The sequence below is a fragment of the Ostrinia furnacalis genome, unplaced genomic scaffold, assembly GCF_004193835.3.
Source record: "Ostrinia furnacalis isolate ACB-3 unplaced genomic scaffold, ASM419383v2 OfSCF1253, whole genome shotgun sequence".
Classification (NCBI taxonomy): domain Eukaryota; kingdom Metazoa; phylum Arthropoda; class Insecta; order Lepidoptera; family Crambidae; genus Ostrinia; species Ostrinia furnacalis.
In genome coordinates, this window is record NW_021131492.1 from 431,996 (window position 1) to 459,253 (window position 27,258).

General features: G+C 38.4%; 1 protein-coding gene across 1 annotated transcript; it reads left to right on the forward strand.

The window, feature by feature from the left end:
* The first annotated feature begins 3,829 nt into the window (after positions 1–3,829).
* Positions 3,830–27,116, forward strand: LOC114352126 (condensin complex subunit 3-like). The gene is made up of 29 exons (XM_028303598.1): positions 3,830–4,156; positions 4,320–4,490; positions 4,809–4,934; positions 5,328–5,476; positions 6,075–6,122; positions 9,099–9,210; positions 9,953–10,134; positions 11,311–11,505; positions 12,909–13,069; positions 14,879–15,066; positions 15,597–15,695; positions 15,780–15,851; positions 16,207–16,335; positions 16,626–16,739; positions 19,115–19,298; positions 19,461–19,543; positions 19,882–19,999; positions 20,623–20,708; positions 21,023–21,142; positions 21,700–21,867; positions 22,239–22,335; positions 22,837–22,905; positions 23,296–23,400; positions 23,884–24,024; positions 24,442–24,606; positions 24,922–25,125; positions 25,846–26,003; positions 26,538–26,635; positions 26,963–27,116. The coding sequence occupies exons 1-29, from the start codon at positions 4,004–4,006 to the stop codon at positions 27,027–27,029; spliced, it is 3,762 nt and encodes a 1,253-aa protein (XP_028159399.1). The 5' UTR covers positions 3,830–4,003; the 3' UTR covers positions 27,030–27,116.
* The last annotated feature ends 142 nt before the right edge of the window (positions 27,117–27,258 follow it).

Below are 27,258 nucleotides of genomic sequence, written 5' to 3' on the forward strand. Positions count from 1 at the left end.
ATAGGTCCCTGATAAACAAATTTCTATCAATAACAAAACTAAATTCATGCTTTATTAATTTTCCCTAAATACTTGTTACTATGCGTATCTATTGTTTAAGTTATTGTTTATCAGTTCTGATATAGTATTTTAGATAAATTCATACCTAAATTATTTTAGTTCTCAATCATAAATAAATTTCAGCTAAAGGATTACAATTAAATTCGGAAGTTCCTACTTCAATTTGTATTTTTTATACCTAGTATGTACCTTTGATCTTTTTTTCTAAACTTCAAAATCTTATTTTATTGTATTTTCACCATTTGATTAGTTGTTAACCCATTTTAATTCATAAATATCATGTGATTTGTACATAATTATTACTATTTTAAGCTTAATTTAAAATATTATCAAAATATTCAGCACGATTAAACTTTTTACACGAGTTTGTTTTTTAATTTTACCTACGTAAGTAGGTACCCCTTAAAAACGTATACCTAGTTAGACTTTGTGCGGTTTTTTAGTAGTTAGGTAGGCCTAAGTACTCACTCAAAGTACTCAACCTTTTTACCCGACTGCGCCAGAAGTAGGGTTATGTTTTTCAAGTAAAATTAAGTATCAAATACAGTGTGTTCATAATATGGCTAAGTAATAATAATATTAACTACGACTTGCCTTTCAAACGTTAACATATTAATATCTGTTTCCATTGAGTAAAAATGTTGTAATTACAGTAAGATACTTAGTACCTACTTCATGTGAAGTGCGACTTGAAATAATTTGTTGCCTTGCTTACGCACGTTCATCATCATCATCATCATCATCATCACGAACATTTGATTGCTTTATATTATGGATTTTTAATACATTCTAAGATCCTACAATACNGTAGGATCTATTATTGCATCCAAGATTAACTTTCCCGCCAAGAAAGAAATGCTTTTTTTTTTCGAAAAGTGAAGACAGTGACGAAGACATAAATAATATAAGGGTACTTCTCATTTACACTCAAATTTGATGGTCACACAATAATAGTTCATAAACGGTATAAGTTAGAACAATAACTTTGAAATCAGATGATAAAATATCTATTTAGCTACATACAAAATAAATTTTATCGTAATAGAAGCAAAAATAATACGAAAAAATCACATGAAACGATAAAAAACGGGGTCATTTTTCGCGTTCTCATCGTCTCACACCTTCGGTTGCAATGAAACATTTGGTTACTGCATTCACAATTTTCATTCAATTTGTGTGTAGCATATTCTAAAATCATCGTAATTAAATATACTTTCCACACAATAGTCAAAAAAATATCTTCATAAAATTATTTTGAATTGAGAAAGCGAAATACGTTGGTCACACGATTTTAGGTACCTAAAATTTTGAGTAATAATACAAGATTGCCGTTAAACCTAACACCAACAACCAATCACAGCACAGCGTTCTATTCAGTTAACGTCAGTCGCGCTTCGACCATTGGGGGAGGTGAGATAGGTCGATCGTCGCTCCGCGAAAAAAATTCGTAACTTTTTAGGGTTCCGTAGCCAAAATGGCAAAAACGGAACCCTTATAGTTTCGTCATGTCCGTCTGTCCGTCTGTCCGTCTGTCCGTCTGTCCGTCTGTCCGTCTGTCCGTCTGTCCGTCTGTCACAGCCGATTTACTCGGAAACTATAAGTACTACAGTGATGAAATTTGATGGGAATATGTGTTGTATGAACCGCTACAAAATTATGACACTAAATAGTAAAAAAAAGAATNCCTACAATACCTTTATTAACTTTCCCGCCAAGAAAGAAATGCTTTTTTTTTTCGAAAAGTGAAGACAGTGACGAAGACATAAATAATATAAATCTTAATAATGTACTTTGTATTATATCAAGACAAGATTGACATACCAAATAAATAAATAACACTAATAAACAAAATTTTAAAAAATGTAATTACAGAAAACTTTAATACTTTCTTGATAAAAATACTAAAATGGATGGTGGTCATGGCCAACCATACATGTTTCAAGGGTAACATAGATAAGCCGTCTCTTAAAATACTGTTTACTGTACTGTACTCATAGATTTTATGTCTTTGATCAGCTTATTTGAATAAAGAAAATAAGAAAGACTTGTTGAACAACGCCATCTATGATTAATATTTAGTACTAAGTATCTTTCTTCACAAGATTATTTTAAAAATGAAATGTACGTTCTTTCTAAGGTCCGAAATCGTAATTTGTTTATATTAGAACAAAAAATGATGTAAAAAAAACAAATTTTAAATTGAAGCTAATGAGTAGAATTTTAAAATAAAATAAATTTTAAAATAAAATAAATTTTAAAATAAAATAAATTTTAAAATAAAATAAATTTTAAAATAAAATAAAATTTTACAATATAATTATTAGTGTCCGACCGAATGTTCGGTTTCGGTTTCGTTTTCGGTTGAGTTTCGGTAAAAACACGAGTTTCGGTTTAGTTTCGTTTTCGGCGGCAAACTTGCCGAAACTACGACCGAAACCGAATGTGCATTCGGGAGTTTCCGCGCTGTTATCGGTCATGTTCGGCGCGTTGAAAGAGTGAATGAATCCGATCAGAGACGATGTCGTAATTCGCTCGCTTGTTTGTTTGCTGTTAGTTTTGTTTTGTTGTGGTGGCGAGTTTTCGAGTGATTTATTTTGAATTTGGTAAGTTTTATCTCGTTTTATGTCGTTATAACAATAAGAGCGGTTAGTAAACATCAAAAAAAATATTTTTGGTTCGCAAATGCTATACGTAAACAAACATTAGTTAGGTAGTTAGTAATGACTAGAGCATTGGTGATAATATTATGGATTCAGAGTTTCAAAGTTCATTTTAGTATTTATCACCAAGTTATCCAAGTGGCAAGTACACAGTAGATACTAACGAAACCTCGATTTTATTTTGGAAGACCTATCCATAGGACACTGTGCCGGTATGCACAATACTAAATCTCTTCATATCTTATCTTGATCACGTTCACAGTGTCAGCACATTTATCACGTATAGTGCTGATGCTGTGACGTCATTTATCTATAATCTATATCGTATAAATATACATGCAGTTCGCGTTAATAAACAGATTAGTATCAGAGTCTAACTACAACCCGTGTCTCATTCATACGGTCTCACAACATGGCACAAATTGGTGACCCCGACGACGAACCCGACGAGGAAGATGATCCCGACGAAGATGGCATAAAATGAAGATTAATCCGGCGATCCCGCAGACGAAGCCGACGAACGACGACGAAGATAAACGTACTAAACCAACGTAATGTGAGACGTAACCTCCATCACCACCATCTTCGGCATCAGCCTTCGCCATCCACATCATCTCTGACATGGCATCAAATTGGTTACCCGATTGAGCAGAGAAAATCCGTGACGTCAGCAACATACATCACCGTCAACATGTCAACTCCGTGCAAGTCGTGCAACACAACACCACGAGAAGTCGCTGCCAGTACCCCTGTCACATCCGTATTCCCGATTTCTGAAAGGACCAACCTCGTCTGTGCAGCTGGAATCAGTGTTGGAACTTCAAAAGAATCAAATCGCTAATAAAATATTAGAGAATACAAAAATAATGAAGNTTTTAAATTAAAACAAATTAATTTCATTTAAAAAAAGTTTTCACATTGTAATTAACACTATTCTCAAATATATTTTAAATAAGAAAAAAATGAAAATATGAAGGAAACAGGAGCAGCGACATCTAGAGCGTTTTAGGGTAGTTAAAAAGTATTTGAATTTATTCACCGATGTCGCTGTTTGGAAGCAAGTTTCACTTCGATGACCGTTGTATGGAAGTTTCTTCACCCTGGTTGAGATGATGATTTGAAAAAGAGCTTTTCAACGGTTGCGATTGTAAAAATTGTAAACATTATTGTTTCTAAAGTTATGAAATTAACTGTTTGTGTCAGTGTGTAGACAAAAATAGGATATTAATCTGTTAATCCACTTATTTCTAGTTAACTCCAAGTGAACGCTACTCATAAACACAATGCCGCCAAAAGACTCCGAGGTTCAACCAGCGGTTGCTGTGAAACCAAACCCTCGTAATAACCCGATAATGTTTAAAATATTTCAAAATGTGCAATATAATGTAGTACAGCACAAAAAGTATGTCAAGGAAATGATAAAACTCTACAAAAAGGTATGTTGACTTTATCCACTTTTGCTTTGATTGACTGCCTAAAGGCCTAAATGAAAACATATTACAGTAATATAATCGTAATTATCTTTAATTTCTAGGTTCCTATGTTTATTACTAAAGCTTACAATAACTATTAAGCAATAAAATTCATTTTATCTTTCAGTTGGACGAAAATGAATTCCGTGAAAGCTTCAAGAATGCATTACACTATTTGTTTACATTTGGAGACACCAGTGCCAATGTGGACCGGGTTATCCAGTTTGTGGCCACTTTTTCCACCTCTCTGGATGACGAAGAAGAGTTTTTGATGTTCATTTGTGACATCATTTTTGATGTAAGTTTTTGCAGATGGTTGTTCAGTTCTTACCACAAAAGTTTAGCTAAAACATTTATTGTTTGAATTAAATAGATAACCTGAATTATAAATAATTTACTAGTTGAATGAATAAAACTTACTTTTGTAAACACTTCAATTGTCATGTCAATTAGAGATTATTTAAAAACTGGAAATGCTTGTGACTTAAATTCAGTTCAGAAACCATTGGCGGTGGATGAAACAATGATGGAATGTGAAAAATGGATGAAATGACATTGAGGCTGAATTCTGAGTGAACTGTTGAAAAGTAATGTTAAAAATTTATTTCTTTGACAGTGTCAGTGCGTATCTGGCCAATCGGTGCGTTACCGAGCAAGTCAGCTGCTGGCAGCTGTGCTCTCTGCTTTGGGAGAAGACGCCTCTCTTGATGATGATCTATGTGATAAACTGCTTGCATCACAAGTAAGTAATCTATTTAATTTTTATGTGCTTCTGTTACTTTATAAAAATACAAGTAATACTTATCGTTGCTGAAAATATGAGTAAACTTGCTGATAGTTGAAGTTAAATAAAAAATTTAATTCATTTATTTCAGGCCTAATAAAATTGCAATAAGAATTAAAATGACTTTCATTTTAATTCTTAATCAAAGAAGTTAAGCAAAGTATTTTTTTTTTATGAAATTAAATTTATATCAAAATAATCCATGGAGATTGTGTTTTGATATTTTTTACATTGATTTTTTCATTTGTTATGATTAGTATAGTTAATAATAAATAAGACCTCTGTATAAGATAATTATCTAGTAATGAAATATTATCTTTACATTGTCTTTTCTGTTTTTGCCAATATCAGATGCAGCGTTTGCAAGACACGCGCGGCGCGGTGCGGTGTCGCGCGGCGTTAGCATTGCAACGTCTGCAGAACCCGATGGAACCAGATGATGAGGTCACGCGTGCTTATCGCTTCCACATGAGCTGTGACCCGAGTTCTTCAGTCAGAAGGTAATTTAGTGTTAAGTTGGACTACACTATCTTACTTTAACAATAGTAGATGCAGCGTTTGCAAGACAAGCGCGGCGCTGCGCGGTGTCGCGCGGCGTTAGCGTTGCAGCGTCTGCAGAACCCGATGGAACCAGATGATGAGGTCACTCGTGCCTACCGCTTCCACATGAGCTGTGACCCTAGTTCTTCTGTTAGAAGGTATTATAAATAGGCACTGTTCTCTTAAAGAAAGAGCCTGGATTCGGGCAGCGCAGGACCATTCGTTCATTGTGGAAAACCTTGGAGGAGGCCTTTGTCCAACAGTGGATGTCATTTGGCTGAAACAAATGAACTGCTCTCTTAATATAGATAGACAATAGACGTCATACTAGCCAGCCCCATGATGAGTTACTTAATAATCCTAAATATCTTTGAAAACAACCAAACATTATGTACGCAATTTCTTTAGAGAGTTAGAATAAGTTTGGGTCTGATTGAACCATGTCAGATAAATGTGGTGGTTCATAAAGTACTACCACTTGATTGTTCAAATAGCACTGGTGTCTTTGCCTTTTTATATTTCCAGCTTTGTTTTAAGCATAATAATTATCTTTTTCAGAGCGGTAGTGATGTCCATAGCGAAATGTACGCGGAACGTGCCGTACGTANGCACCTATCGCGTAAAGCCGAGCTTGCGCGAGGGCAACCCACGACTGTGAAAACGCCAGATAAGGAAGAAGCCAGTGGTTATATTTTGTTACATTCTCATCTTTATAAACATTTCACTATTTTTCACCACATGATTTGTATAACGTAGATAGTTATTGTAATTTGTATTTAATTAGCACATTATTTTTATTTCTTGTATGTAAATATGTAGAGTATTAACGTAGATAATTTATGTATGTTATTGTAGTTAGCGCATTATTCAATTTTTTTCTTATTTAAAGGGGGGGAGTACTGTGCCGGTATGCACAATACTAAATCTCTTCATATCTTATCTTGATCACGTTCACAGTGTCAGCACATTTATCACGTATAGTGCTGATGCTGTGACGTCATTTATCTATAATCTATATCGTATAAATATACATGCAGTTCGCGTTAATAAACAGATTAGTATCAGAGTCTAACTACAACCCGTGTCTCATTCATACGGTCTCACAACATGGCACAGACACGTATGTTTGATGAAAAAAAATTTTTGAGTTTCAGTTCTAAGTATTGGGAGCCCCCAAGATTTATTATTATTTTTTTATTTTTGCATCAAAATCTTAATGCGGTTCACAGAATACATCTACCTACCAAGTTTCAACAGTATAGCTCTTATAGTTTCGGAAAAAAATGGCTGTGACATACGGACAGACAGACATGACGAATCTATAAGGGTTCCGTTTTTTGCCATTTGGCTACGGAACCCTAAAAATCTAGACTATATCCTTCTTTTTCTTTTTTAATACATAATTTGATACCTTTTAGAGTAAAAAGGCGCTTTATACGTTCAATTTTAATGCAAATTAAAGAGAAAACTATAAAGACTGACTGATTATAATAACGTTTTCTTTATTTTTCCCTAAAAATATGAGCCTTGTAAGGAAGTTTCGGTTTCGGTTTCGGTTTCGGCCGAAATAGACACCGTTGCCGAAATTCGTTTTCGGTTTCGGTTTCGGTCGTAAAACTAGTTTCGGTCGGACACTAATAATTATTACTTTAAATTGGATTTTTGATATATCGTACAATATTAAAATAGAAAAAAGTTTTGAAAAATAAATATTACGTCCATCCATCTATTTTAGTTAAGTTGATTAGCATAATTAATAGATGGCGCTAATTTACATTGAGGGTATGGTATCCTCTGAGACTATCATGTCATTGTCTGTCATACTTGTCAGAGGTAGGTAATCTGTCACTGTCACACACACATCTGTCAGTTGTCATCAGTTGTGTCGAGATGATTTGAAAAGGAGCTTTTCAATTTCAACGGTTGCGATTGTAAAAATTGTAAACATTATTGTTTCTAAAGTTATGAAATTAACTGTTTGTGTCAGTGTGTAGAAAAAAATAGGATATTAATCTGTTAATCCACTTATTTCTAGTTAACTCCAAGTGAACGCTTCTCATAAACACAATGCCGCCAAAAGACTCCGAGGTTCAACCAGCGGTTGCTGTGAAACCAAACCCTCGTAATAACCCGATAATATTTAAAATATTTCAAAATGTGCAATATAATGTAGTACAGCACAAAAAGTATGTCAAGGAAATGATAAAACTTTACAAAAAGGTATGTTGACTTTATCCACTTTTGCTTTGATTGACTGCCTAAAGGCCTAAATGAAAACATATTATAGTAATATAATCGTAATTATCTTTAATTTCTAGGTTCCTATGTTTATTAGTAAAGCTTACAATAACTATTAAGCAATAAAATTCATTTTATCTTTCAGTTGGACGAAAATGAATTCCGTGAAAGCTTCAAGAATGCATTACACTATTTGTTTACATTTGGAGACACCAGTGCCAATGTGGACCGGGTTATCCAGTTTGTGGCCACTTTTTCCACCTCTCTGGATGACGAAGAAGAGTTTTTGATGTTCATTTGTGACATCATTTTTGATGTAAGTTTTTGCAGATGGTTGTTCAGTTCTTACCACAAAAGTTTAGCTAAAACATTCATTGTTTGAGTTAAATAGATAACCTGAATTATAAATAATTTACTAGTTGAATGAATAAAACTTACTTTTGTAAACACTTCCATCCATTGTCATGTCAATTAGAGATTATTTAATAACTGGAAATGCTTGTGACTTAAATTCAGTTCAGAAGCCATTGATGATGGATGAAACAATGACACATTGAGGCTGAATTCTGAGTGAACTATTGAAAAGTAACTTCAACAATTTATTTCCTTGATAGTGTCAGTGCGTATCCGGCCAATCTGTGCGTTACCGGGCAAGTCAGCTGCTGGCGGCTGTGCTCTCTGCTTTGGGAGAAGATGCCTCTCTTGATGATGATCTATGTGATAAACTGCTTGCATCTCAAGTAAGTAAACTATTTAATTATTATGTGCTTCTGTTACTTTATAAAAATACGAGTAATACTTATCGTTGCTGAAAATATGAGTAAACTTGCTGATGATACTTGAAGTTAAATAAAAAATTTAATTCATTTATTTCAGGCCTAATAACATTGCAATAAGGGGGCGTCCATAAATTACGTGAGACAATTTTGGCCATTTTTCAACCCCCCCGCCCCCCTAGGTGAGATTTGGTGAGATTTTGCTTGACCCCCTCCCCCACCCCCCTAATCTCACGTGATATTTAATAAAATGCCTATTTTTCGAGTCTAATAGATTTATATGAAAAAATCAGTAACCCAGTGTCGCACCACGCGCAGTGCAGGGTTCCGTAGCTTCCCNTCCGCCAGAGAGTTCTGACCCTTAAGGTAGAGGAAACAATGTCTTTTATTATTATTTAGGAACTTGCCTTATGTACCTAGAGCGGCTATGCGACATAGATGAAGCGTGTAGCGTTCCTTTACATAGCTGGCGTCAACGTCACGCAGCTCAGAGTCCGCCAGAGAGTACTGACCCTTAAGGTAGAGGAAACAATGTCTTTTATTATTATTTAGGAACTTGCCTTATGTACCTAGAGCGGCTATGCGATGTAGATGAAGCGGTCAGACGCGCTGCGTTCCTCTACATAGCCGGCGTCAACGTCACGCAGCTCAGAGTCCGCCAGAGAGTTCTGCCCCTTAAGGTAGAGGAAATTATGCCTTTCATTATTATTTAGCAAAGTGTAAGCGGAACGTGCCGTATGTTCTCGAGCGGTTATGCGACGTAGATGAAGCGGTCAGGCGCGCTGGGTTCCTTTACATAGCTTCAACGTAACGCAGCTCAAAGTCCGCCAGAGAGTTCTGGCCCTTAAGGTACAGGAAACTATGCCTTTTATTATTTAGCGAAGTGTACGCAGAACGTGCCGTATGTACCTAGAGCGGCTATGCGACGTAGATGAAGCGGTCAGGCGCGCCGCGTTCCTTTACATAGCCGGCGTCAACGTCACGCAGTTCAGAGTCCGCCAGAGAGTTGGAGAAAATTTGCCTCTATCACTTATGTAGGGCTTTCTTTCTGTAAATAAAGATTATTTTGTGTGCACTGTTCGGCACTCTTTATATTCAGCAACTTTCTTTTGCTACGCACATAATACAAATGCATTTACATCATAGTTTAAGACATAGTCATGTTATTCAACAAATTACTTTAGCAGTCGCTTTAGCTCATCAGTTCCAACAATGCTACTGCCTAATTAATATATTTCCTAGTGTTTTCTCTGATCTCACACTATCCTTCGTTCATACATACCTCTTTTAAGTATTATCTCAAGCAATGAGTATAAAATGAATTACACGTGATACCTGGCTAACTCCTCGCTCTCACTCATTCACTCACTCCTCTGTCAGTGGATCGGGCAAAAAATAAAAATAATTATCTAACTTTTCAAGGTCGGACTTACCGAACGCAGTCAGCGCGTGCGACGCGTGGTCGAAGAGATCCTCGTACCCGGTTGGCTGAGCACTTTCCAAGGCAACATCATAGACCTGCTGAAAGCCATACGCTTAGACAACGCTCACGACGCCAAAGACTCGCAGTACGTCGCTGGGAAGCTTCTGGAGACATTGTTCAAGTGAGTAGATAACATTTTGGAGCCAGTTTATTCATCAGATCGAGCAGACACCATTAAGTCAAGCTATAAACAATGTTGTGACGTTTTAAAAGACATTGGGAATATAGTTTCCACCATATTTTCCACCTTATTCGCTTATCTTAAGGTCCAAAAACAATGAAAATTTCGATTATGTTATGACTGTTAAAGGGTTAACTGCTTGTAATACTACCTGAAGAGTTCCTTTTTTTGTCTGACACGATGTCGTAAGTCTAAAGGCCTCCTATGCTATTTCGGACATCATGTGCATTCTTTTCAACCAACATTTTAAAGACAGTGTTAAAAGGAAACGAAATGATAGTAGCCATTGCACCTTGACAATAGCAGGGCGTCGTCGTTTACATAATTTCAGGTATATATGTCACTGTTGCTCATGCTAGCATCTCACTACGCGTGAGAGGGATGGAAACATTCCTAACTCCGGATAACATTGTCAGAAGTAGCCATGCTGAGTTCGATCAACCCATGATTATTATGGTGCGTCCAGACTGGGCGAACGTGCTCGCGCGGCACGCTGGTCATCCTGCTCACCCTGCTATTGAGTGAGTAGGATGTCGAGTTTGCCGCGCGAGCCCGTTCGCCCAGTCTGGACGCACCATTACTAAAATGATTTCTACACTCGGCATCAAATAAATCGCACCTCCCGCGACAAGCACTTATCAAACGTATGCATCTCCACTTCCCACCAACATTGGTACCATTTGAAAGCCGAGTTCTAAACTTCATTTCATTAAAGGAAAGGTTTTTACCCCAAAAATGTGTCTTTACAAGGATCCAGAGTCACATCTTCAAAAAATAGGTAGTTACGCTATAGCCATTTTTTATGACTTTAAAACTGTTAAGTTGGGATTAATTGCAAAGAGGACACGTGAGATCTTTATTTGGTTTTATAACCATAATAATTGGTCTAATTGATCCCAGAGGTGAGCCCAAAGTGAGGTCTATTTTCAAGTCACATTTATGGTATATGTTAATCATTTATTTAGAAATGAAATGTATTTTTCTTTAAGGATATTTATTGGGCTTTCAAATAACACCAATATTGTTGGGGTACCACGATTGTGTCAGAAGATATTCTTTAAAGTTCGCGTCGCGGAAGGTGCGGTTTATTTGATGTTGAGTGTATATATCTTCTAGACGTCTCCCAATATCCGAACTGCTGGAATGGCTGCCAACCGACAAGACTCTTCGGCTGATACCAGCTGAGAAACTAAACAAGGAGACTGCCTGGTACTGGCGCCACCTGGCGGAGCATTTGCAGAAGATCGAAGATGATGAGACGCTGGAAACTGTGTTGCCAGACTTGGTGGTGCTCACTGGATATATTAAGGCGTAAGTGTGTCTTATTATTATGAATACCTATGTGGGTACTTTTGAATAGTTTTATTACAAACTACACACCACTGTAGAACTTATAAGAGTCACTATAGATCTCATTTTCATCTATCAGCATAGTAGAATCCCCACGCTGCGTACCATTTTAGATCTTATGGCAACAACTTTAGATCTCATTTTCCTCTAAAAGCATAGTGGAATTCCATTGCCTGCTCTGACCCTGTAGGGCCTAATACCCGCTTATAAATGCTGAACGAAATGCTTTTTTACATACCTCTACTATGCAAATATGTGCCTTATAGTACCAAGTTTTACAGCTCATTTTCCTCTAACAGCATAGTGGAATAGTTTTACCTACCTCTATTGTGCAAATATGTGCCTTATGACAGCAGGTTTTAGATCTCATTTTCCTCTAACAACATAGTGGAATAGTTTTACCTACCTCTATCATACAAATATGTGCTTTATAGTACCAATTTATACAGCTCATTTTCCTCTAACAGCATAGTGGAATCATTTTGCCTAGCTCTATCATATAAATATGTGCCTTATAGTACCTAGTTTTAAAGCTTATTTTCCTCTAACAACATAGTGGAATAGTTTTACCTACCTCTATTATTCAAATATGTGCCCTATGACAGCAAGTTTTAGAGCTCATTTTCTTCTAACAGCATAGTGGAATAGTTTTACCTACCTCTATTATTCAAATATGTGCCTTATGGTAGCAAATTTTAGATCTCATTTTCCTCTAACAGCATAGTGTAATAATTTTACCCACCTCTATTATGCAAATATGTGCCTTATGGTAGCAAATTTTAGATCTCATTTTCCTCTAACAGCATAGTGGAATAATTTTACCTACCTCTATCATACAAATATGTGCCTTATAGTACCAAGTTTTACAGCTCATTTTCCACTAACAGCATAGTGGAATAGTTTTACCTACCTCTGTTATGCAAATATGTGCCTTATAGTACCAAGTTTTAGAGTTCATTTTCCTCTAACAGCATAGTGGAATCCCCCTGTCCTTCGGAGAGCTTGGACCCTGTAGGGCAGTCTTTCCCAAAGTGGGCGATAACGCCCCCTTGTGGGCGCTGCAGGCTTAAAGGGGGCGGTAAGAGACCCAGAAAAACAATCGGGACGTTGTGTAGAGGCTTGGGAGGCGTCATTTACTCTTAGACACCGACTGAGCACTCGACACTCGATTACAAATGGGGGCGCTAAAAATAATTTATTCTCAAAGTGGGCATTAGACAAAATAAGTTTGGGAACCACTGCTGTAGGGCCTAGTACCCGCTTGTACATGCTGAACTAAAATGCTTTATTTTACATTACTTACCTCTATTATGCAAATATGTGCCTTATAGTGCCAAGTTTTTGAGTTCATTTTCCTCTAACAGCATAGTGGAATCCCCCTGCCCGGCAGAAAGCTCGGACCCGATAGGATTCAGTACCCGCCAGCACGTGTTGCACGAGCTCGTGAGCATGCTCCGAGTGTACGACGCGGCCGACCCCGCCGGCGGCAAGGAGCTACAAGCGCTGGTCACTCAAGCGCTCACTGGTAAGTGTTCCTATTTCGTTCGTTTCAGCCGAAAGACATCCACTGCTGGACAAAGGCGTCCCCCAAGGTTATCTACAAAGACCGCTCCTGCGCCGCCCGCATCCAAGCACCTTCCGCGACCTTCACCAGATCGTCGGTCCACCTAGTGGGAGGCCAACCCACACTGCGTCTTCCGGCTCGTGCTCGCCACTCGGGATCTTTTCTGCCCCAGCGGCCATCAACTCTACGAGCTATGTGCCTCGCCCACTGCCACTTGATTGCGCGGGCTATGTCAGTCACTTTGGTTCTCCTGTCGATCTCCTCATTTCTGATTTGATCACGCAGGGAAACTCCGAGCCTAGCACGCTCCATCGCCCCTTTGGGTAACCTTAAGCCTGTGTTCTTATTACGTCATTCCTATATAACAGCATTGGGGTAATTCAAGAAGCTACAGGTGCTTAAGGCTTTACAGTAGCAGGTACTAATAGCCACTCAAAGGGTAATCCGCCTGTCCACCCCATGTAAGGTTCAGTACTCGCCAGCACATATTGCACGAGCTCGTGAGCATGCTCAGAGTGTACGACGCGGCCGACACTCAAGCGCTCACTGGTGAGTGTTATGTGAATCATCAATAGCCGGGCTAGGATGCGCGCCGTGATAAAATCTTATCGATGACCTTAGACGACAAATATATGGGCTTATCACGTGAATCGATAAAAGTTTATTATGGCGCGCAGACTAGGCTTACAGGTCATTACTCTCCACTCCAGAAAAACGATTCTCTCTAATATACCAGAGAGAGGCAGGCAAAAGGAAGAATTGGCCTATACTCCCTATGGTGACCTGACGAGTTGAGGATGCCTGATGGCATATTTGTCTGGCATAGTCGCATTTTACATTATCTTCTAGAAGAGTGTTGTGTTCCCATTACTGTACTGGCCCAGCGCACCAATGAAGTCTATCTTTCCCTTTAATAAATAAATAAATTTACCCTTTGCTAGGTGACTACGGCCCGCTCAGCTCTGACGTCATACGCGCGTTCGTATCAGCTCTCGAGATGGTTGTACCTGACCTGGCACTTCGGCTGGAAATCATCAACGGCATGATATCGGCTCTGAGAGACCTGCCTTAACCAATATGGATGTTAAGATATATTATGACATATTGGCATTACTGTCACCTGTCATCCGCTTTGCAATGGAGGGAAGTCGAACCTTAATTTCGAACTCCTCCTATGTTCTTCTGATTAATTTCGTTGCGGGTCCAATGACAGTTTAACTTTCCCCCGGGACAAACTTGACCTTCATTGGTTGGGTTTTTGTGGCGGTCAAGCTGTAGATCCTGGCTACACAGGAGTTGCAGTGGTGGGAACGAGAGGTGGGAATAGTCCCGTATATTGGCATTACTAGTTTCTAGAATACTCTTTTACCTTTCGCTAGGTGACTACGGCCCGCTCAGCTCTGACGTCATACGCATGTTCGTGTCTTACCAGCTGGTTCTAGAATCCTCTATCTATTTCGCTAGGTGACTACGGCCCGCTCAGCTCTGACGTCATACGCGCGTTCGTATCAGCCCTCGAGATGGTGGTGCCAGACCTGGCGCTCCGATTAGAGATTATCAATGACATTTATTTATTTATTTAATTTAATTACAAGGTTAGGCTTATAATCTAACATTTCTTATATCACTAAACATAAAAATGTTTGTTGTGACATTGCACATTCATCGCAATAGCTTATAAGTATAAAATCTATGATATCGGCGCTGAGAGACCATCCCAAACCAGATACTGTTATGTCCTTCTAAAAGGTTCTATCTTTCTTTCGCTAGGTGACTACGGCCCGCTCAGCTCTGACGTCATACGCGCGTTCGTATCAGCCCTCGAAATGGTGGTGCCAGACCTGGCGCTCCGATTAGAAATCATCAACGGCATGATATCGGCCCTGCGAGACCCGCCCGAACCAGAAACGATTGCTGCGCCTCCGCCGCCTGTGGACTGCGCTGAAGTTAAACTCCAGGTAAGAAAGCGAAAGATTAACCCATCAGAAGTTATGTTTTTTAATTTTCTTAATTTCTTTTTGAGATGAAACTTTTATGTTGCACAGTTTAATACCAACCTACAGAAGTTTTTGGGTGGATATTACTATCGTAAGCGATTTTAGTGATACAATTCTATGAGAACTGTTCACTCAGAATCAGTCCAGCTAGAGCCAGAACTGTCTGAAAGGATCAAAGGCCCCTAGATACATTAGTGACAGTTTTAATTTCAAAATCATGCAGCGAAGTAGTCCGGTCGCCAAGCACGTAGAACTTCGTCCAATGACTCGCTCGCACACTCACGGTGGCCGCCCGTCGCAGAGTCGGGACAGCAATATAATTACGCGCGAGCGATAAGGATGGGTAGCTTGGGGTCATTGGACGAAATTCTACGTGTTCGGCGACCGGGCTTTAACTAATGCAATATTTAATAATTTGCGCTCGACTCCCTAAACCCTGTATTTTTAAAGTCAATACCAATATAAATAAATAAATAATTGTGTGTTTTTAGCGCGCCAGGCTTCGTGTATCCCTAAACGTAGCCATGGAAGCTCAGGAAGAAGCTGTCAGAGACCAAAATTATGCTCTCGCCGCCGAATGTAAAGCTAAGGTAACAAACAAACTATTTTCTTTATTATTATTTACATATTTGATTGCCACGAATTTAATAACATTGAATATAATAATGTTTTAGGTGGAAGACATCCAAAAGAAGTTGGAAGATCTGAACGTTCAACCAACACCGCCACCTCCAGCCCCAATACCAGTAAGTAAAAAAAACTTAATAAATGAAAAACACGAGTGGCGACCGCGGGCCGGAAGACGTAGCGTGGGCAGGCCTCCCACTAGGTGGACCGACGATCTGGTGAAGGTCGCGGGAAGAGCCTGGATGCGGGCAGCACAGGACCTTGATGGAAATCCTTGGGGGAGGCCTTTGTCCAGCAGTGGACGTTTTGTGACACTATACACCAAACGCATGGGCTGATGTTGATGATTCTTACGCTAATTCATTTGTTTTAATCTTGCAAATATAACTAAAGATAATTATGGTGGCGTCAGTCCCTTTGATTTAAGACTTCAGATTTCAATGATCAATCTAACCATTTTTGTATGTATTTCAGACAATAATGGAAAAAGTGTCTGACGCAGAAACCTTAAACAAATGCCTAACGATACTCAACAGTGCGTTAGACACTCCTCAACTCAAGACCGTGACTCCAATGTTAAGGATGATATTTAACGAATTGGAGGCAAGTATAGATATTTCAGATACAAAACGTATGAGAGTGGACGTAACTTTAGAAGCATTTAAATTAATTCAATGAAAAGAGATCCTAATGCAGTGGGCATTCGATGTATATTTGATTGGCCTGAGGTAACTAATATCTTGAAAAGTAATTGACTTGATTTAAACAATAGAATAGTGCACCATATGTCCACGACATCGATTATATTTTGCATATCAAACAGTTGAGCTCTTCTCTGAACTGTGCAGTCTCTCTGCATGCTTTCAAATAAAAAATATTTATTATACTTACAGGTGGAAATATTCCAAAACCCAGAAGTGCTAGATAATGCTCTAGAAACCGTGGCGTTATTTGGTATGCTCGATAAGGAGTTTGCGAAAGAAAACAAAGCTTTCTTCTTTGCTAATGTGAGTACCATTTTCAAAGTTTTCTAGTTTTGTTCGATATTAATCGATAAGTCGAGCCTCCCGCTATTTCTTACTACAAAAAAGTAGCAAAAATACACTTAAAAACTGCACTACGCACAGTACCAATGTGAATGTTTTAGACACGAGCACTAAAAACTCTTCGTAATTTATTCCGCTGTAATAAGATTTACATTCCAATAACCTTAACCTTTAACTATGGACGTCGGGTCTCAGAGGCCCACCCCCCTTTCCGATTTCTCGGTTTAAACACCTTCCCGCCACGTGCTGCTCTCGACCATCTCAGTAGCTTCAGTTTTAACTGTGTTTGGACCGAGGAAGCATAAAATCGCATCTTCCGGCACTTATTACGCGAGTAATAACCATCCAAAATTTTGTCCGGGCCTGGGAGACCCGATGACTATAATTTCCATACAAACATACTTGTATGGATGTGACTTGTCAACTATATTTTTTTTATATTATATTATTATAATCTTAACCCTTTCGGACCGCTCCAATACAATTGTGCGGGTTACAAAATCGAGATTATCTCTTTAGTTTTACATCGGAAGTGGATGGGCTGAGTATCGTACGATTGTGCGGGATGCATTCTTTCACCTCCCGTGCAAATTTTGTCCGAAGCGCAGTTGGTGAGCAGGTTACAACCTGTACAGTTCATGACTGATTGCGCTCCCCGACTTGGCGAAAAAAAGTACCTACTATGGTTTTATTATGTAATTGTAGTAATATACAAGTTATTGATTAGACAAATAGATAAAAATAGCATCTTTTTGTGATAACAGTGACTACTTGTAAGCAAAGACTTTGGCGTAACGGCTTAACGAACTTTACTGACACAATTGTATTGACGTGGGCCCAACAATAACTTATGCGTATTTTTAGTTTCTCATAAATATTAATTTTTCATGGTTTTCGCACCATGTTTCCGATTTTAAACAACGCTACTATCGCAGAGATGCTCAATGCATCTGGGGATGAGAGCGATGACAACGAAAAAAGCTAGTTTCGGCTACTTCAGATGAACTACTCCTCTTCTTCTGATGAAGGCTCAGACATTCATGACGATACATACCTCTGAGTATGCAAGCGGCATAGCAAACGAAGCCCTTCAATCGTCAACATCTTCCAGGAGATGCTGTTCTTGATCCAGGAGATATTAAAACTCCATAGGAATATTTCGAGCGCTATATTTACTGTTGAGCTCATGGAACAGATGGTTTGCCCACAAATCAAGATTAAATGGGAAATACTGGTATAAAAATTAAACCTCTTTATTCCTTACTGGTTCTAAATACTTTTTTCGGAATACATGCCATTGATAAAATTTCCAAAACCCTTACAATTTTGACCCTCACAATTGTACGTGGAAAGTGAAGGGCCCAGTTTGATACAATTGTTGGTATATGAATTTTCCAAGATGGCGGCGGAAAATCTGGAAAATTATAGTAGATTCGTAATCTGCGGCCCCAAATTACCTAAAATTCATCTTCAAAATTACAAATTTCTTTCTAGTTTAAGCGCGGGTCCGAAAGGGCTATGTAAATTGATCTAGTTTAAGAATACTTAATGGCAGAAAGTATCTGAGTACATCAGCTATATTATTAGCCCAACTATCTAAAGAACATTTTAGGAGTAAGGTATTACTTGTAGACGATTCTTCTTTTGAGTTTAGATGTCTTAGAATTCACCATTGCTGCAGATTCCGATTCTGAATGGTGTACGTTTTGTCTATCAAAGCTCTCAAAGAAAGATGACACATGCCTGTAGAGATAATTTGTTTTTAGTGTTCTAGGCCACTGTATATAATTTTAGTAACTTTAACCCTTGTCAAAATTTTTAATTTATGTCCTTCAGAAATTTTGTTCATGTTTTTATGTTACATGATTATTAATTAGCAAGGAAAAAAATATTACTTTCATTTCTTAATAATTGACTGTAATCGAGGAGCCTATATGTGATGGCAAGTCAATTAACACTGAAAAATGACAAAGTTTTTTAAATTTGCAAAAAAATTATTAAATGATGGTTAAAATTTGATTACATTTACCACTAAATCCTTTATTAATAGTTATTAGATATATATCAACTCTTTAATAAATTTAAATTAATTCAGATATGAAAATAAGAAGAATTTTAGATAGGGGTCTGTGAGACCCGACGTCCATGGGAGTGTGATTATTTTTTCACGTCCATAGTTAAAGGTTAAAAGTCACCAACCGGGCGAGGATACGAGCCGTGATAAAATCTTATCGATGATTTTAGACGACAAATGTATGGGCTTATCGCGTTGAAATCGATAAAAGCTTACCACGGCGCGTATCTTACCTAGACCTACAGTAATAATTTCTCCACAGCTAATAGACACGTCAAACGAGCCAATCGTGACAACAGTACTCAAGTGCATAGTGGATCTCCTTTGCGTGCACGGTGCGAAGGTTTTCGAAGACGACGCGTCTGAGTCGCAGCGCCCAGACGAGTCGAAAGCGAAGAGCAAGCGAAGCACGTACTCTCACTCTATAGACGCGATCGATGAGGATGGTGAGTAGGTGATATCTAGTAAAGTCTGGTGGATAAGAATGGGTAGCTTGAGGTCATTCTACGAAATTTTATCTGCTCGGTGTATCATGTAATGGCATCTTACGCAGTTGTAATAAGTGCGTTTTTGCGATTTGTGAGATGATTGATATAAAATTTTTACAGGTAGTATATCCGAATCTGTGATATCACTGACACCAACTCACAGTACCGTCATCGAACTACTATTGAAAATAATGGACAGCACGGTAAGTCTTTTTCTTCTTTTTAAATAGTACAATTTAAAATAATAAGGGTGATTATTTACTGCTTCCTGTACACTTGGAAGTATTTCCAAATCTTAAACCAATTTATACTTGTGCTACTCCAGACTAGATGCAGTAAGAAATCGCTCTTAAAGTATGTTTTCATGTCTCTTTTATTACCAAGCGCCTAATATGGTGGTATAATAAATATTTTATTCAATTTTGACCACTGGAGGCATTAATAGACAAAAAACCGTTGTTGATCGTTCCTTTTTTTATAAATGCCAAATGTTAAGGTAATGTGTACCTTAATGATTACTTACATAAGTACGCAATTTCAGTGCGCAACGTACCGGCTGATAATAGTGGAAGGTCTATGCCGTTTGCTACACCTTGGCCATCTGGAGTCCCCGGCGATACTCAGCCGCCTTATGTTGCTTTGGTTCAATCCTGCTACAGGTATGTGTTAAAATTCGGCCAAAACAACGCGTGCAACTTGCGTGCGCGATGTCGATCAAATGTTGTGTGTGAATTTGTAGCGATGAGTTCACATCAACGCGTCCTGTCATTGGTCGCGGCGATCTATGCACGCGCAGTGATCGCCTCTCCTTCGCCATCGCCATCGATCTGCACGCGTTGGTTTGGCTGAAGCTTATTCAGTTAAACTTTCGTAAACTCACTATTCTGAAAACCTGTTTTCTTACCAAAAGCATAAGTAATAAATATTAATGAAAGGTTCCAAATTCTTCCGCTGTTAACGCCTCTTATCACTCCCAGTGCTATCCTCTATCTCTGGGATGAGCCTAATAGGCCCGGTTTTCACCAAGGCTAGGCGGAGCGGAGAAGAGTCGGGCGGACGAATTTTTCTATAGAAATTAACAGCGGCAGCAGCGTGACGCAGAGTGGAGCTGTGCGGAGCGGAGAAGATGAAGTGAAATGGGATTGGTTATTTAAAAAAAAAAACATCTGCTCCGCTCCGTCTTGGTGGAAACCGGGCCTTAGGGGTAAATAGTGGTATCCCATGAAAAATCTCTTGCATATCTTTAACCAATATATCATGAGTTTTTAAATATTTTTTTTAGTCGAAGAAGACATGCTGCGGCAAACTATAGGCGTGTTCTTCCAAACTTTCCCTACTACAGTCGATGGTGCACAGGAGCAGATACAAGTAAGTATGAGTTACATTTTCTTAAATCTTTTATTAGCTTAAAGATATCCTCCTTCATACCGTCAGGTGGCGTGCCACATACTTGGGACTATGCTTGTGACGTAGTTTGTAAGAAGGAGTACAGGACAATGCGTTTGCGTCTTCGCGGGTCAAAAAAAACTCCATGTCATGTGATGATTTGAATGTCCCATGTGTCCTATTTGAAAATTGCATGCCATACCAGACGAAAGAGTGCTTGTATCTTATTTTTACCGTCACACTTTCTGCCATGTTTTAACAAAAATAAAAAATATTTTAAATCTATTAATTTCTAGAAAGCAACACTGCCCACACTGCGTGCCTTAGCCAACGCTCCCTCGAGTTCGCCGCTTGCTGAAATCGACCAAGAGGCAGTGGTTCGCTTCATCGTGTCGCTCACTCGCGTCAACCACGAAGTAAGTCTTATGTAACTGGGTATTAAGGCGAAAGTCCTTTACTATAGTGTAGGTTTTTGTAACAACAAAAGGCAGTGGTTCATTTCATCGTGTCGCTGACTAGGGTTAATCACGAAGTAAGTCTTTATTTTCTTATATCATGTGAGCTTTTGTGACTGAGATCACAAACTATACCTACTTTATCCTACTAATTTTATAAATGCTAAAGTTTGTATGGATTTGGATGTCTGGATGTTTGTTACTCTTTCACGAAAAAACTACTGAACGGATTTTGATGAAACTGTACAGTATTATTGTTTATAACACAGAATAACATATAGGCTATGGTTTATGACGATCTGTGAAAAACTAAATTTCACGCGGGTGAAGCCGCGGGCAAATGCTAGTTATAGCCATAAACAAAACAACACACAAAACATGATTCTTACTCAAGAACAAATTCAAGGCTATGATTCAGTATTGTAGCTTAATCACAAGACAATGTATGTGTGAGTTTAAATAGAGTTTTGAGTGTGTTACTTAAATACAGGTATAAATAAGACTGGAATTCTTTCTAGGTCATCGACAGCCAAGGTGTAATGGCAATGACACTATGCAACTACATAGTGCGGAGGCCTTCGTCGACTGAAGTGGGATTGGCATGCAGAATGCTCGCTCTTCTGTCGCCGCCTAGGGACGGACAACTCGCGATCGAACTGGCAGCTATGCTGAGAGACTTGTGTGCGGTAAGTTTACCGGTTTACCGGTAGGACCTTTACTACCGGTATAAGTACAGTATGGTACTCACAGCGCTGTGATACTCTACACTACAAGAACATTGTATAAATTAGGTGTTTAACTAAAGTGTGACTGCAATGCTCGCGCTCATAGAAGCGGGCTTCCGGTATATCCATAGTAAGGTAGTCAGAGTAGTGATGTGTATGACCTACTAATCTTATGACTATAGAGTTTCCTAGCTAGAGCTACGACCAACTGGGATAAAACCGGCGACTATGCTGCGATATTTGAGTGTGTTTGTGATGTTTGATACTATCATAATAACTGGTTATGTTAAATGTTTGTATATATTTTTATAATTTCTTGTTTAATTTCACAGAAACTTCCCGACAAGCAATCTTGCCGAAACCTTACCCGCTACTTAGGCTCTCTAGAGGCTATGGAGCGGGCAAGTCTCAACAAGATGTCGAATACAGGTGAATTGAACATAATTTACATGTACTTTTTAATACAGGATGTTGATTTCAATCCTCTTCATATTTAGGGCGTTGAATAAGTAGCTTATTCTGATCACGAATCAGTAAAAAAATGACTTCGAAAATTAAAACGAACTTTAACTTTACTTAGTCAAAGAATAATACCTATTTAAACTACCTACTTTACGTGGCTTACTTCAGTAGGCTATCCGACATAATAAGCAAGCAATTCGCCTAGCTCGATGGTGCCGCAGTGTAAACGTATTGCAGTATTGCGAGCCACAATACAGTTGATGTCGCACGGAAAATATTCGCTAAAAATTCCACTTTCGTTTGTATTTTTTTTTGTGGATAATGCGTTTATATAAATCATAATAGATCACCTAAATTAATATGGTGAGGATTGACATCAACACCCTGTATATTGACGAACACTACCGATGTATGTGTCTAAAATCGATATAAAAATATTAACATTATATTATGTTGCTTCTTTACCAGGTATTACTGAAGGAACAATGCAAGGCGAAGACACCATAGGTCCCATAGGACGAGCAACGACTTCCTTGCGTAAGTTAAAAAACTTATATTATTAACACCGTATTATAGTTTTTTTTAACAGGTCAGCCAAATAAAGAAGCATATTGAAATACTTATATTTCCTATTTTTGTTTAGGAGAAAGATTATCAAGTCTCCGATTTAGTCGACCGTCTAGCTTATTTTTCAAGCTGTGTGCAAGTATGTTCGGTTAATATAATCTCAAATGGTTCATTCAGTGTGTCGTATTTAACGTAGTTATTACTAGATTGTAAAATACATCTACATCATCACTTTGCTCAGTTCTGTTCCTATATCTATTGCTTACTTATTATTATGTATAGTCGTTTAGCTGTTGTTAGTGTAACTTTTATTTTATTTAATCAAAATAACATTACGATTAACAAATGATCATTTTATAGCGCAACCACTCGCGCGTAGCACCCACGTCGTCATCAACGAAACCGTCGAAGAAGAAGTAGAGATTGACGAGACCACGCCTCCAGAAACTGTGTCCAGGATTGAAGGTAATATAATTATATTAATCATTATCATAATCATCAGGTCATTCAGTGTCCACTTCAGGTGGAGGACATTAATTTACCAGAGACAAAAAGGAATCATCATCATCATCATTTCAGCCATAGGACATCCATATGTCCACAAAAAGGAATAATTGCCCTAAATTCCTCACGATGTGTAGACAGGTTAAGAAAGAAGGTAACGTATCTTGCAAACATTAGTCCATACACATTCAGAGCTCAGCTTGGAGCTCAAAATAGGAAATAATTTGTCAAAATTAATTAATTGGTTACTTTATGAAGTGTTTTGTTAGTGGATCTTAAACACCATTTTCACTTTGAGATGTAGCACTTACTTTGTAGGTACGATGACGCAAACCTGACGTAGGTTGGCAGTTTGTGTGAAAATTAATTAATGTAACTACTAACCCAGTATGGAAAGTTATTTCTGAAATAAACATTTATTATTATTAATGTCTCCGTTGACAGAGCAACCACCAGTAGAGACAAGCAGCCCTAAATCAAACCGACCGTCCTCGGAAATTGAGACGAGCGACAAAGTAGACGACGCTCCTTCAGATTCCAGCAGCAGCGGAGTGTCGCCTTTAAAGAAGCCTAAAGTTACTAAAAGTAAGTTCTTTCTACACAATCTATTGAGGCAAAATGTAAATAGGTTTATAGATAAACACTTTATTGTACACTAAACAAGAAAATAAAGAAAATTGTTATCCTAGCTTTCCGTTTTAGTACAGAGTTTGGAATAAAGTTCTTGTTCTTCATTGATCTTCTGTCGTATGGGTAAAATATAATAGCACCTAAACCCTTGCCTGAAATTGTAAGCTATCATAAGTGTCTGACATGTCTCAATGACCGAATGTGCCTTCAGAAGCACGAAATAGTATTTCTTTTCGGATAGTCAATTTGATTCAAGCATTCAATGTCCTAAAGTTTGTTTAATACAAATAGGCTCTGATAGAACCAGAGATTTATTCATTAATAAAGTATGTGAGTATAGCAACTGAGTGACTCCATTTGTGTTTGTTACAGGCAAGAAAAAGAAACTGTCAATCAATAAACAAGCTAGCACAGACAGCACGAAGGGTACTAAAAAGGGCAAAGAGCCTAAAGGCAAAGCGAAGGCCCAACCGGACAATGAAAAGGGCGGCGTCAAGAGAAGCCGATCGCAACGGTCTTTGGTGGATATTGATAGAGGTATGTAGCACACAACACTGTCGTATATAGGTTGATTATTTCATGTTTTTGGTTGGCCTAACACGAGTATGTATAAACAGTTACTCGAGTCTTATTGTGAATTTACAAAAAAGCCAAAAACTACGTCATTGCTGTAGAAATGCTGATTTTTCGCGCACTGTATCATATAATTTATCTATTTTTTTAAATACTCTGGATAAAAATCTCTTGCAAAGCGTGTAGTTGCGATCTATGGTAGAGTGAGCTTGTCCAGAAGATGTCTCTACTTTATATTTATATGAGTCACATCTCATAAACATTTTTTCTACTCTCCAGCCCTAAAAGCAAAAGCTGACGCAGCAAAGGACAAAAAAGACAGTTCGCCAAACGAGTCATTGCAATCTCCGCCACTCGACCTAGATGTCTCAAACGTGACCATACGGAAATCCACGAGGGGCCTACAGTCTGCCTCGAGCACGGAGTCTAATGGATCCACCAAGAGCCGAACGAAGAAGGAAGAACCGAAGCGAAAAGTTAAAGGTAGGACTAGAGTCTAGCTATACAGGGTGTTAGGTAAATGGGTATATGAGCCGACACTAGCCCATGTTAACATGGTCATATAAATGGTATGGTGAAGTCAGAAATTTGATATCATCTTTTTTTTTTATTTTCATACAAAATAAATCTAATAAAATCCGATTTGTATGAAAATTAAAATAATTAAAAAGAAGATGTCGGCTCATATACCCATTTACCTAACACCCTGTATATCTTAGTTCATAGGATTTTTACTTGGTTTAGTTAGATACTGATCGTTTGTGCAATTTTGCTATAGACAGCGTTTCTAATAACCATAGACTCAGACTTGGTCAGTAGTTTTCGAAGTAAGCTATTTACACTTCCTGAAAGTATGAACAAGCTTAGGACACCTTTTCATCTATTTTAAGTGCGCCTAATCGCTGGACTACTCTAACTCCCATACTTTAGGTGTGAGTGACAGGGATGCATAGATCGGTCAATGGATATCGTGGCAGGACTTTGGGGACGAGCCCAGCTGATATTTGTTCATGTTCAGTTGCTGACGATGAGTCATGTTAAAGCCTGGTCCGTGAGCACGTAGACTCCCGTCCAATGACCCCAAGCTACCCATCCCTATCGCTCGCGCGTAATTATGTTGCTGTCGCGACTGTGCGACGCGCGCCCGCAGTGAGTGTGCGAAAAATATATAGTTATGTTTTATTTATTTGTCAATAATTTCAGGTAAAGCGGCAGAAGCGAAAGCGCCACAACCAACGAGACCAGTAACCCGCGCGTCTACGGAATCCGCTCGCAGCAGTATGGACAGCTCCCAGAATTCTGTGTTCGAGGATTCTGCGAACGAGACCGAACTACACACTATCGTCTACGAGAAGGAAATCGTAAGTAATTTTACACAGAGTCCTGTGTTGATAATCACAAAAGTTGAAAAAAATACCACTAAATGTCCTCACTGACTACAAATCATAGTATACGTATGAGCCTCTAAACATAGCTCATATTTGGTCATCTTTTTAATAGCGCATGATATGATATATCCATCATCATCATTTCAGCCATAGGCCTCTCCCAATGCTTTCCATGTTGATCGATTGGTATAGCGGCCTGCGTCCAGCGCTTCCCTGCTACCTTTACGATATCGTCGGTACACCTTGTGGACGTCCCACGTTGCGTTTCCCGGTACGAGTCCTCCATTCTAGAACCTTGCTGTCACATCGGCCGTCAGTTCTGCGTACTATGTGCCCTGCCCATTGCCACTTCAGCTTGCTAATCCGTCGGGCTATGTCAGATATTTATGTCTATAATTCAACAGATCTACGACTTGAAGGCGAGCTATAAATATTAAAGGCGATCATAATAAATCTAAAGCTATAGTGCCAGTAACAAAGGGTTTACTTTAAGTTTTGTTTTTACAGGAACAATCCGTCCTGAACGACTCAAGTGAACTCATGGACAGCAAGCAAGTGTCGAAAGGCAACGTCACCATTCCTGAAACACCGGACGCCAGCGACGAGTAAGTACTTCAGCTGTTCGTGAGATATTGATTGTCATTATTTATGTCGATAAGAAACAAAACCCTTCTTTAGTCGTATTATTAGTTCCTTCACTTTCACGACGTCACCAATCTATTCAATTACGTCAGAGGAGCGATACTTTTTCGAGTAGGAGAGACGGATATATTTTATTGACATCTCCTTTTCTCATAGAAGAAAAAGTTGTCATGAAAACTTTAGCATATCGATTGTATTTTGTTTTGTATCACTCTTCAATTCACCTTTTTTCGTCAATAGGTCAATTATACATACATAATATCACTTACAAAAACAACACATCTTTACAGATCCGAATCGGAACCCGAGCCCGTTATAGAAAAACCAAAGAACAAACGCAATGGTAAAAAGAAATAGTGAAGGGATTGTAACATTTAGTGCCAATTGGATAAAGTGCCCATATTATATTTAAGTTAAACGATAATACATTTGATTTAAGTAGAATTTTGTCCTTTTCTTCACTAAATAGTAACAAAGTCGCCTTCTGCTGACTGTTCCTAAAACAACGCAACGGAATTTGATGCGGTTTTTTTTAATCAATAGAGCATCGCTCTATTTAAGTATACTTAGCACCCATGCGAAGCCG

Bases quoted from the DNA above. Each gene is read 5' to 3' on its own strand.
- LOC114352126 (XM_028303598.1), top strand. From the start codon at position 4,004: ATGCCGCCAAAAGACTCCGAGGTTCAACCAGCGGTTGCTGTGAAACCA. The intron at 4,935-5,327 runs GTAAGTAATCTA...TGCCAATATCAG, and splicing joins ATAAACTGCTTGCATCACAA to ATGCAGCGTTTGCAAGACAC. The intron at 24,607-24,921 runs GTATGTAGCACA...TCTACTCTCCAG, and splicing joins TTTGGTGGATATTGATAGAG to CCCTAAAAGCAAAAGCTGAC.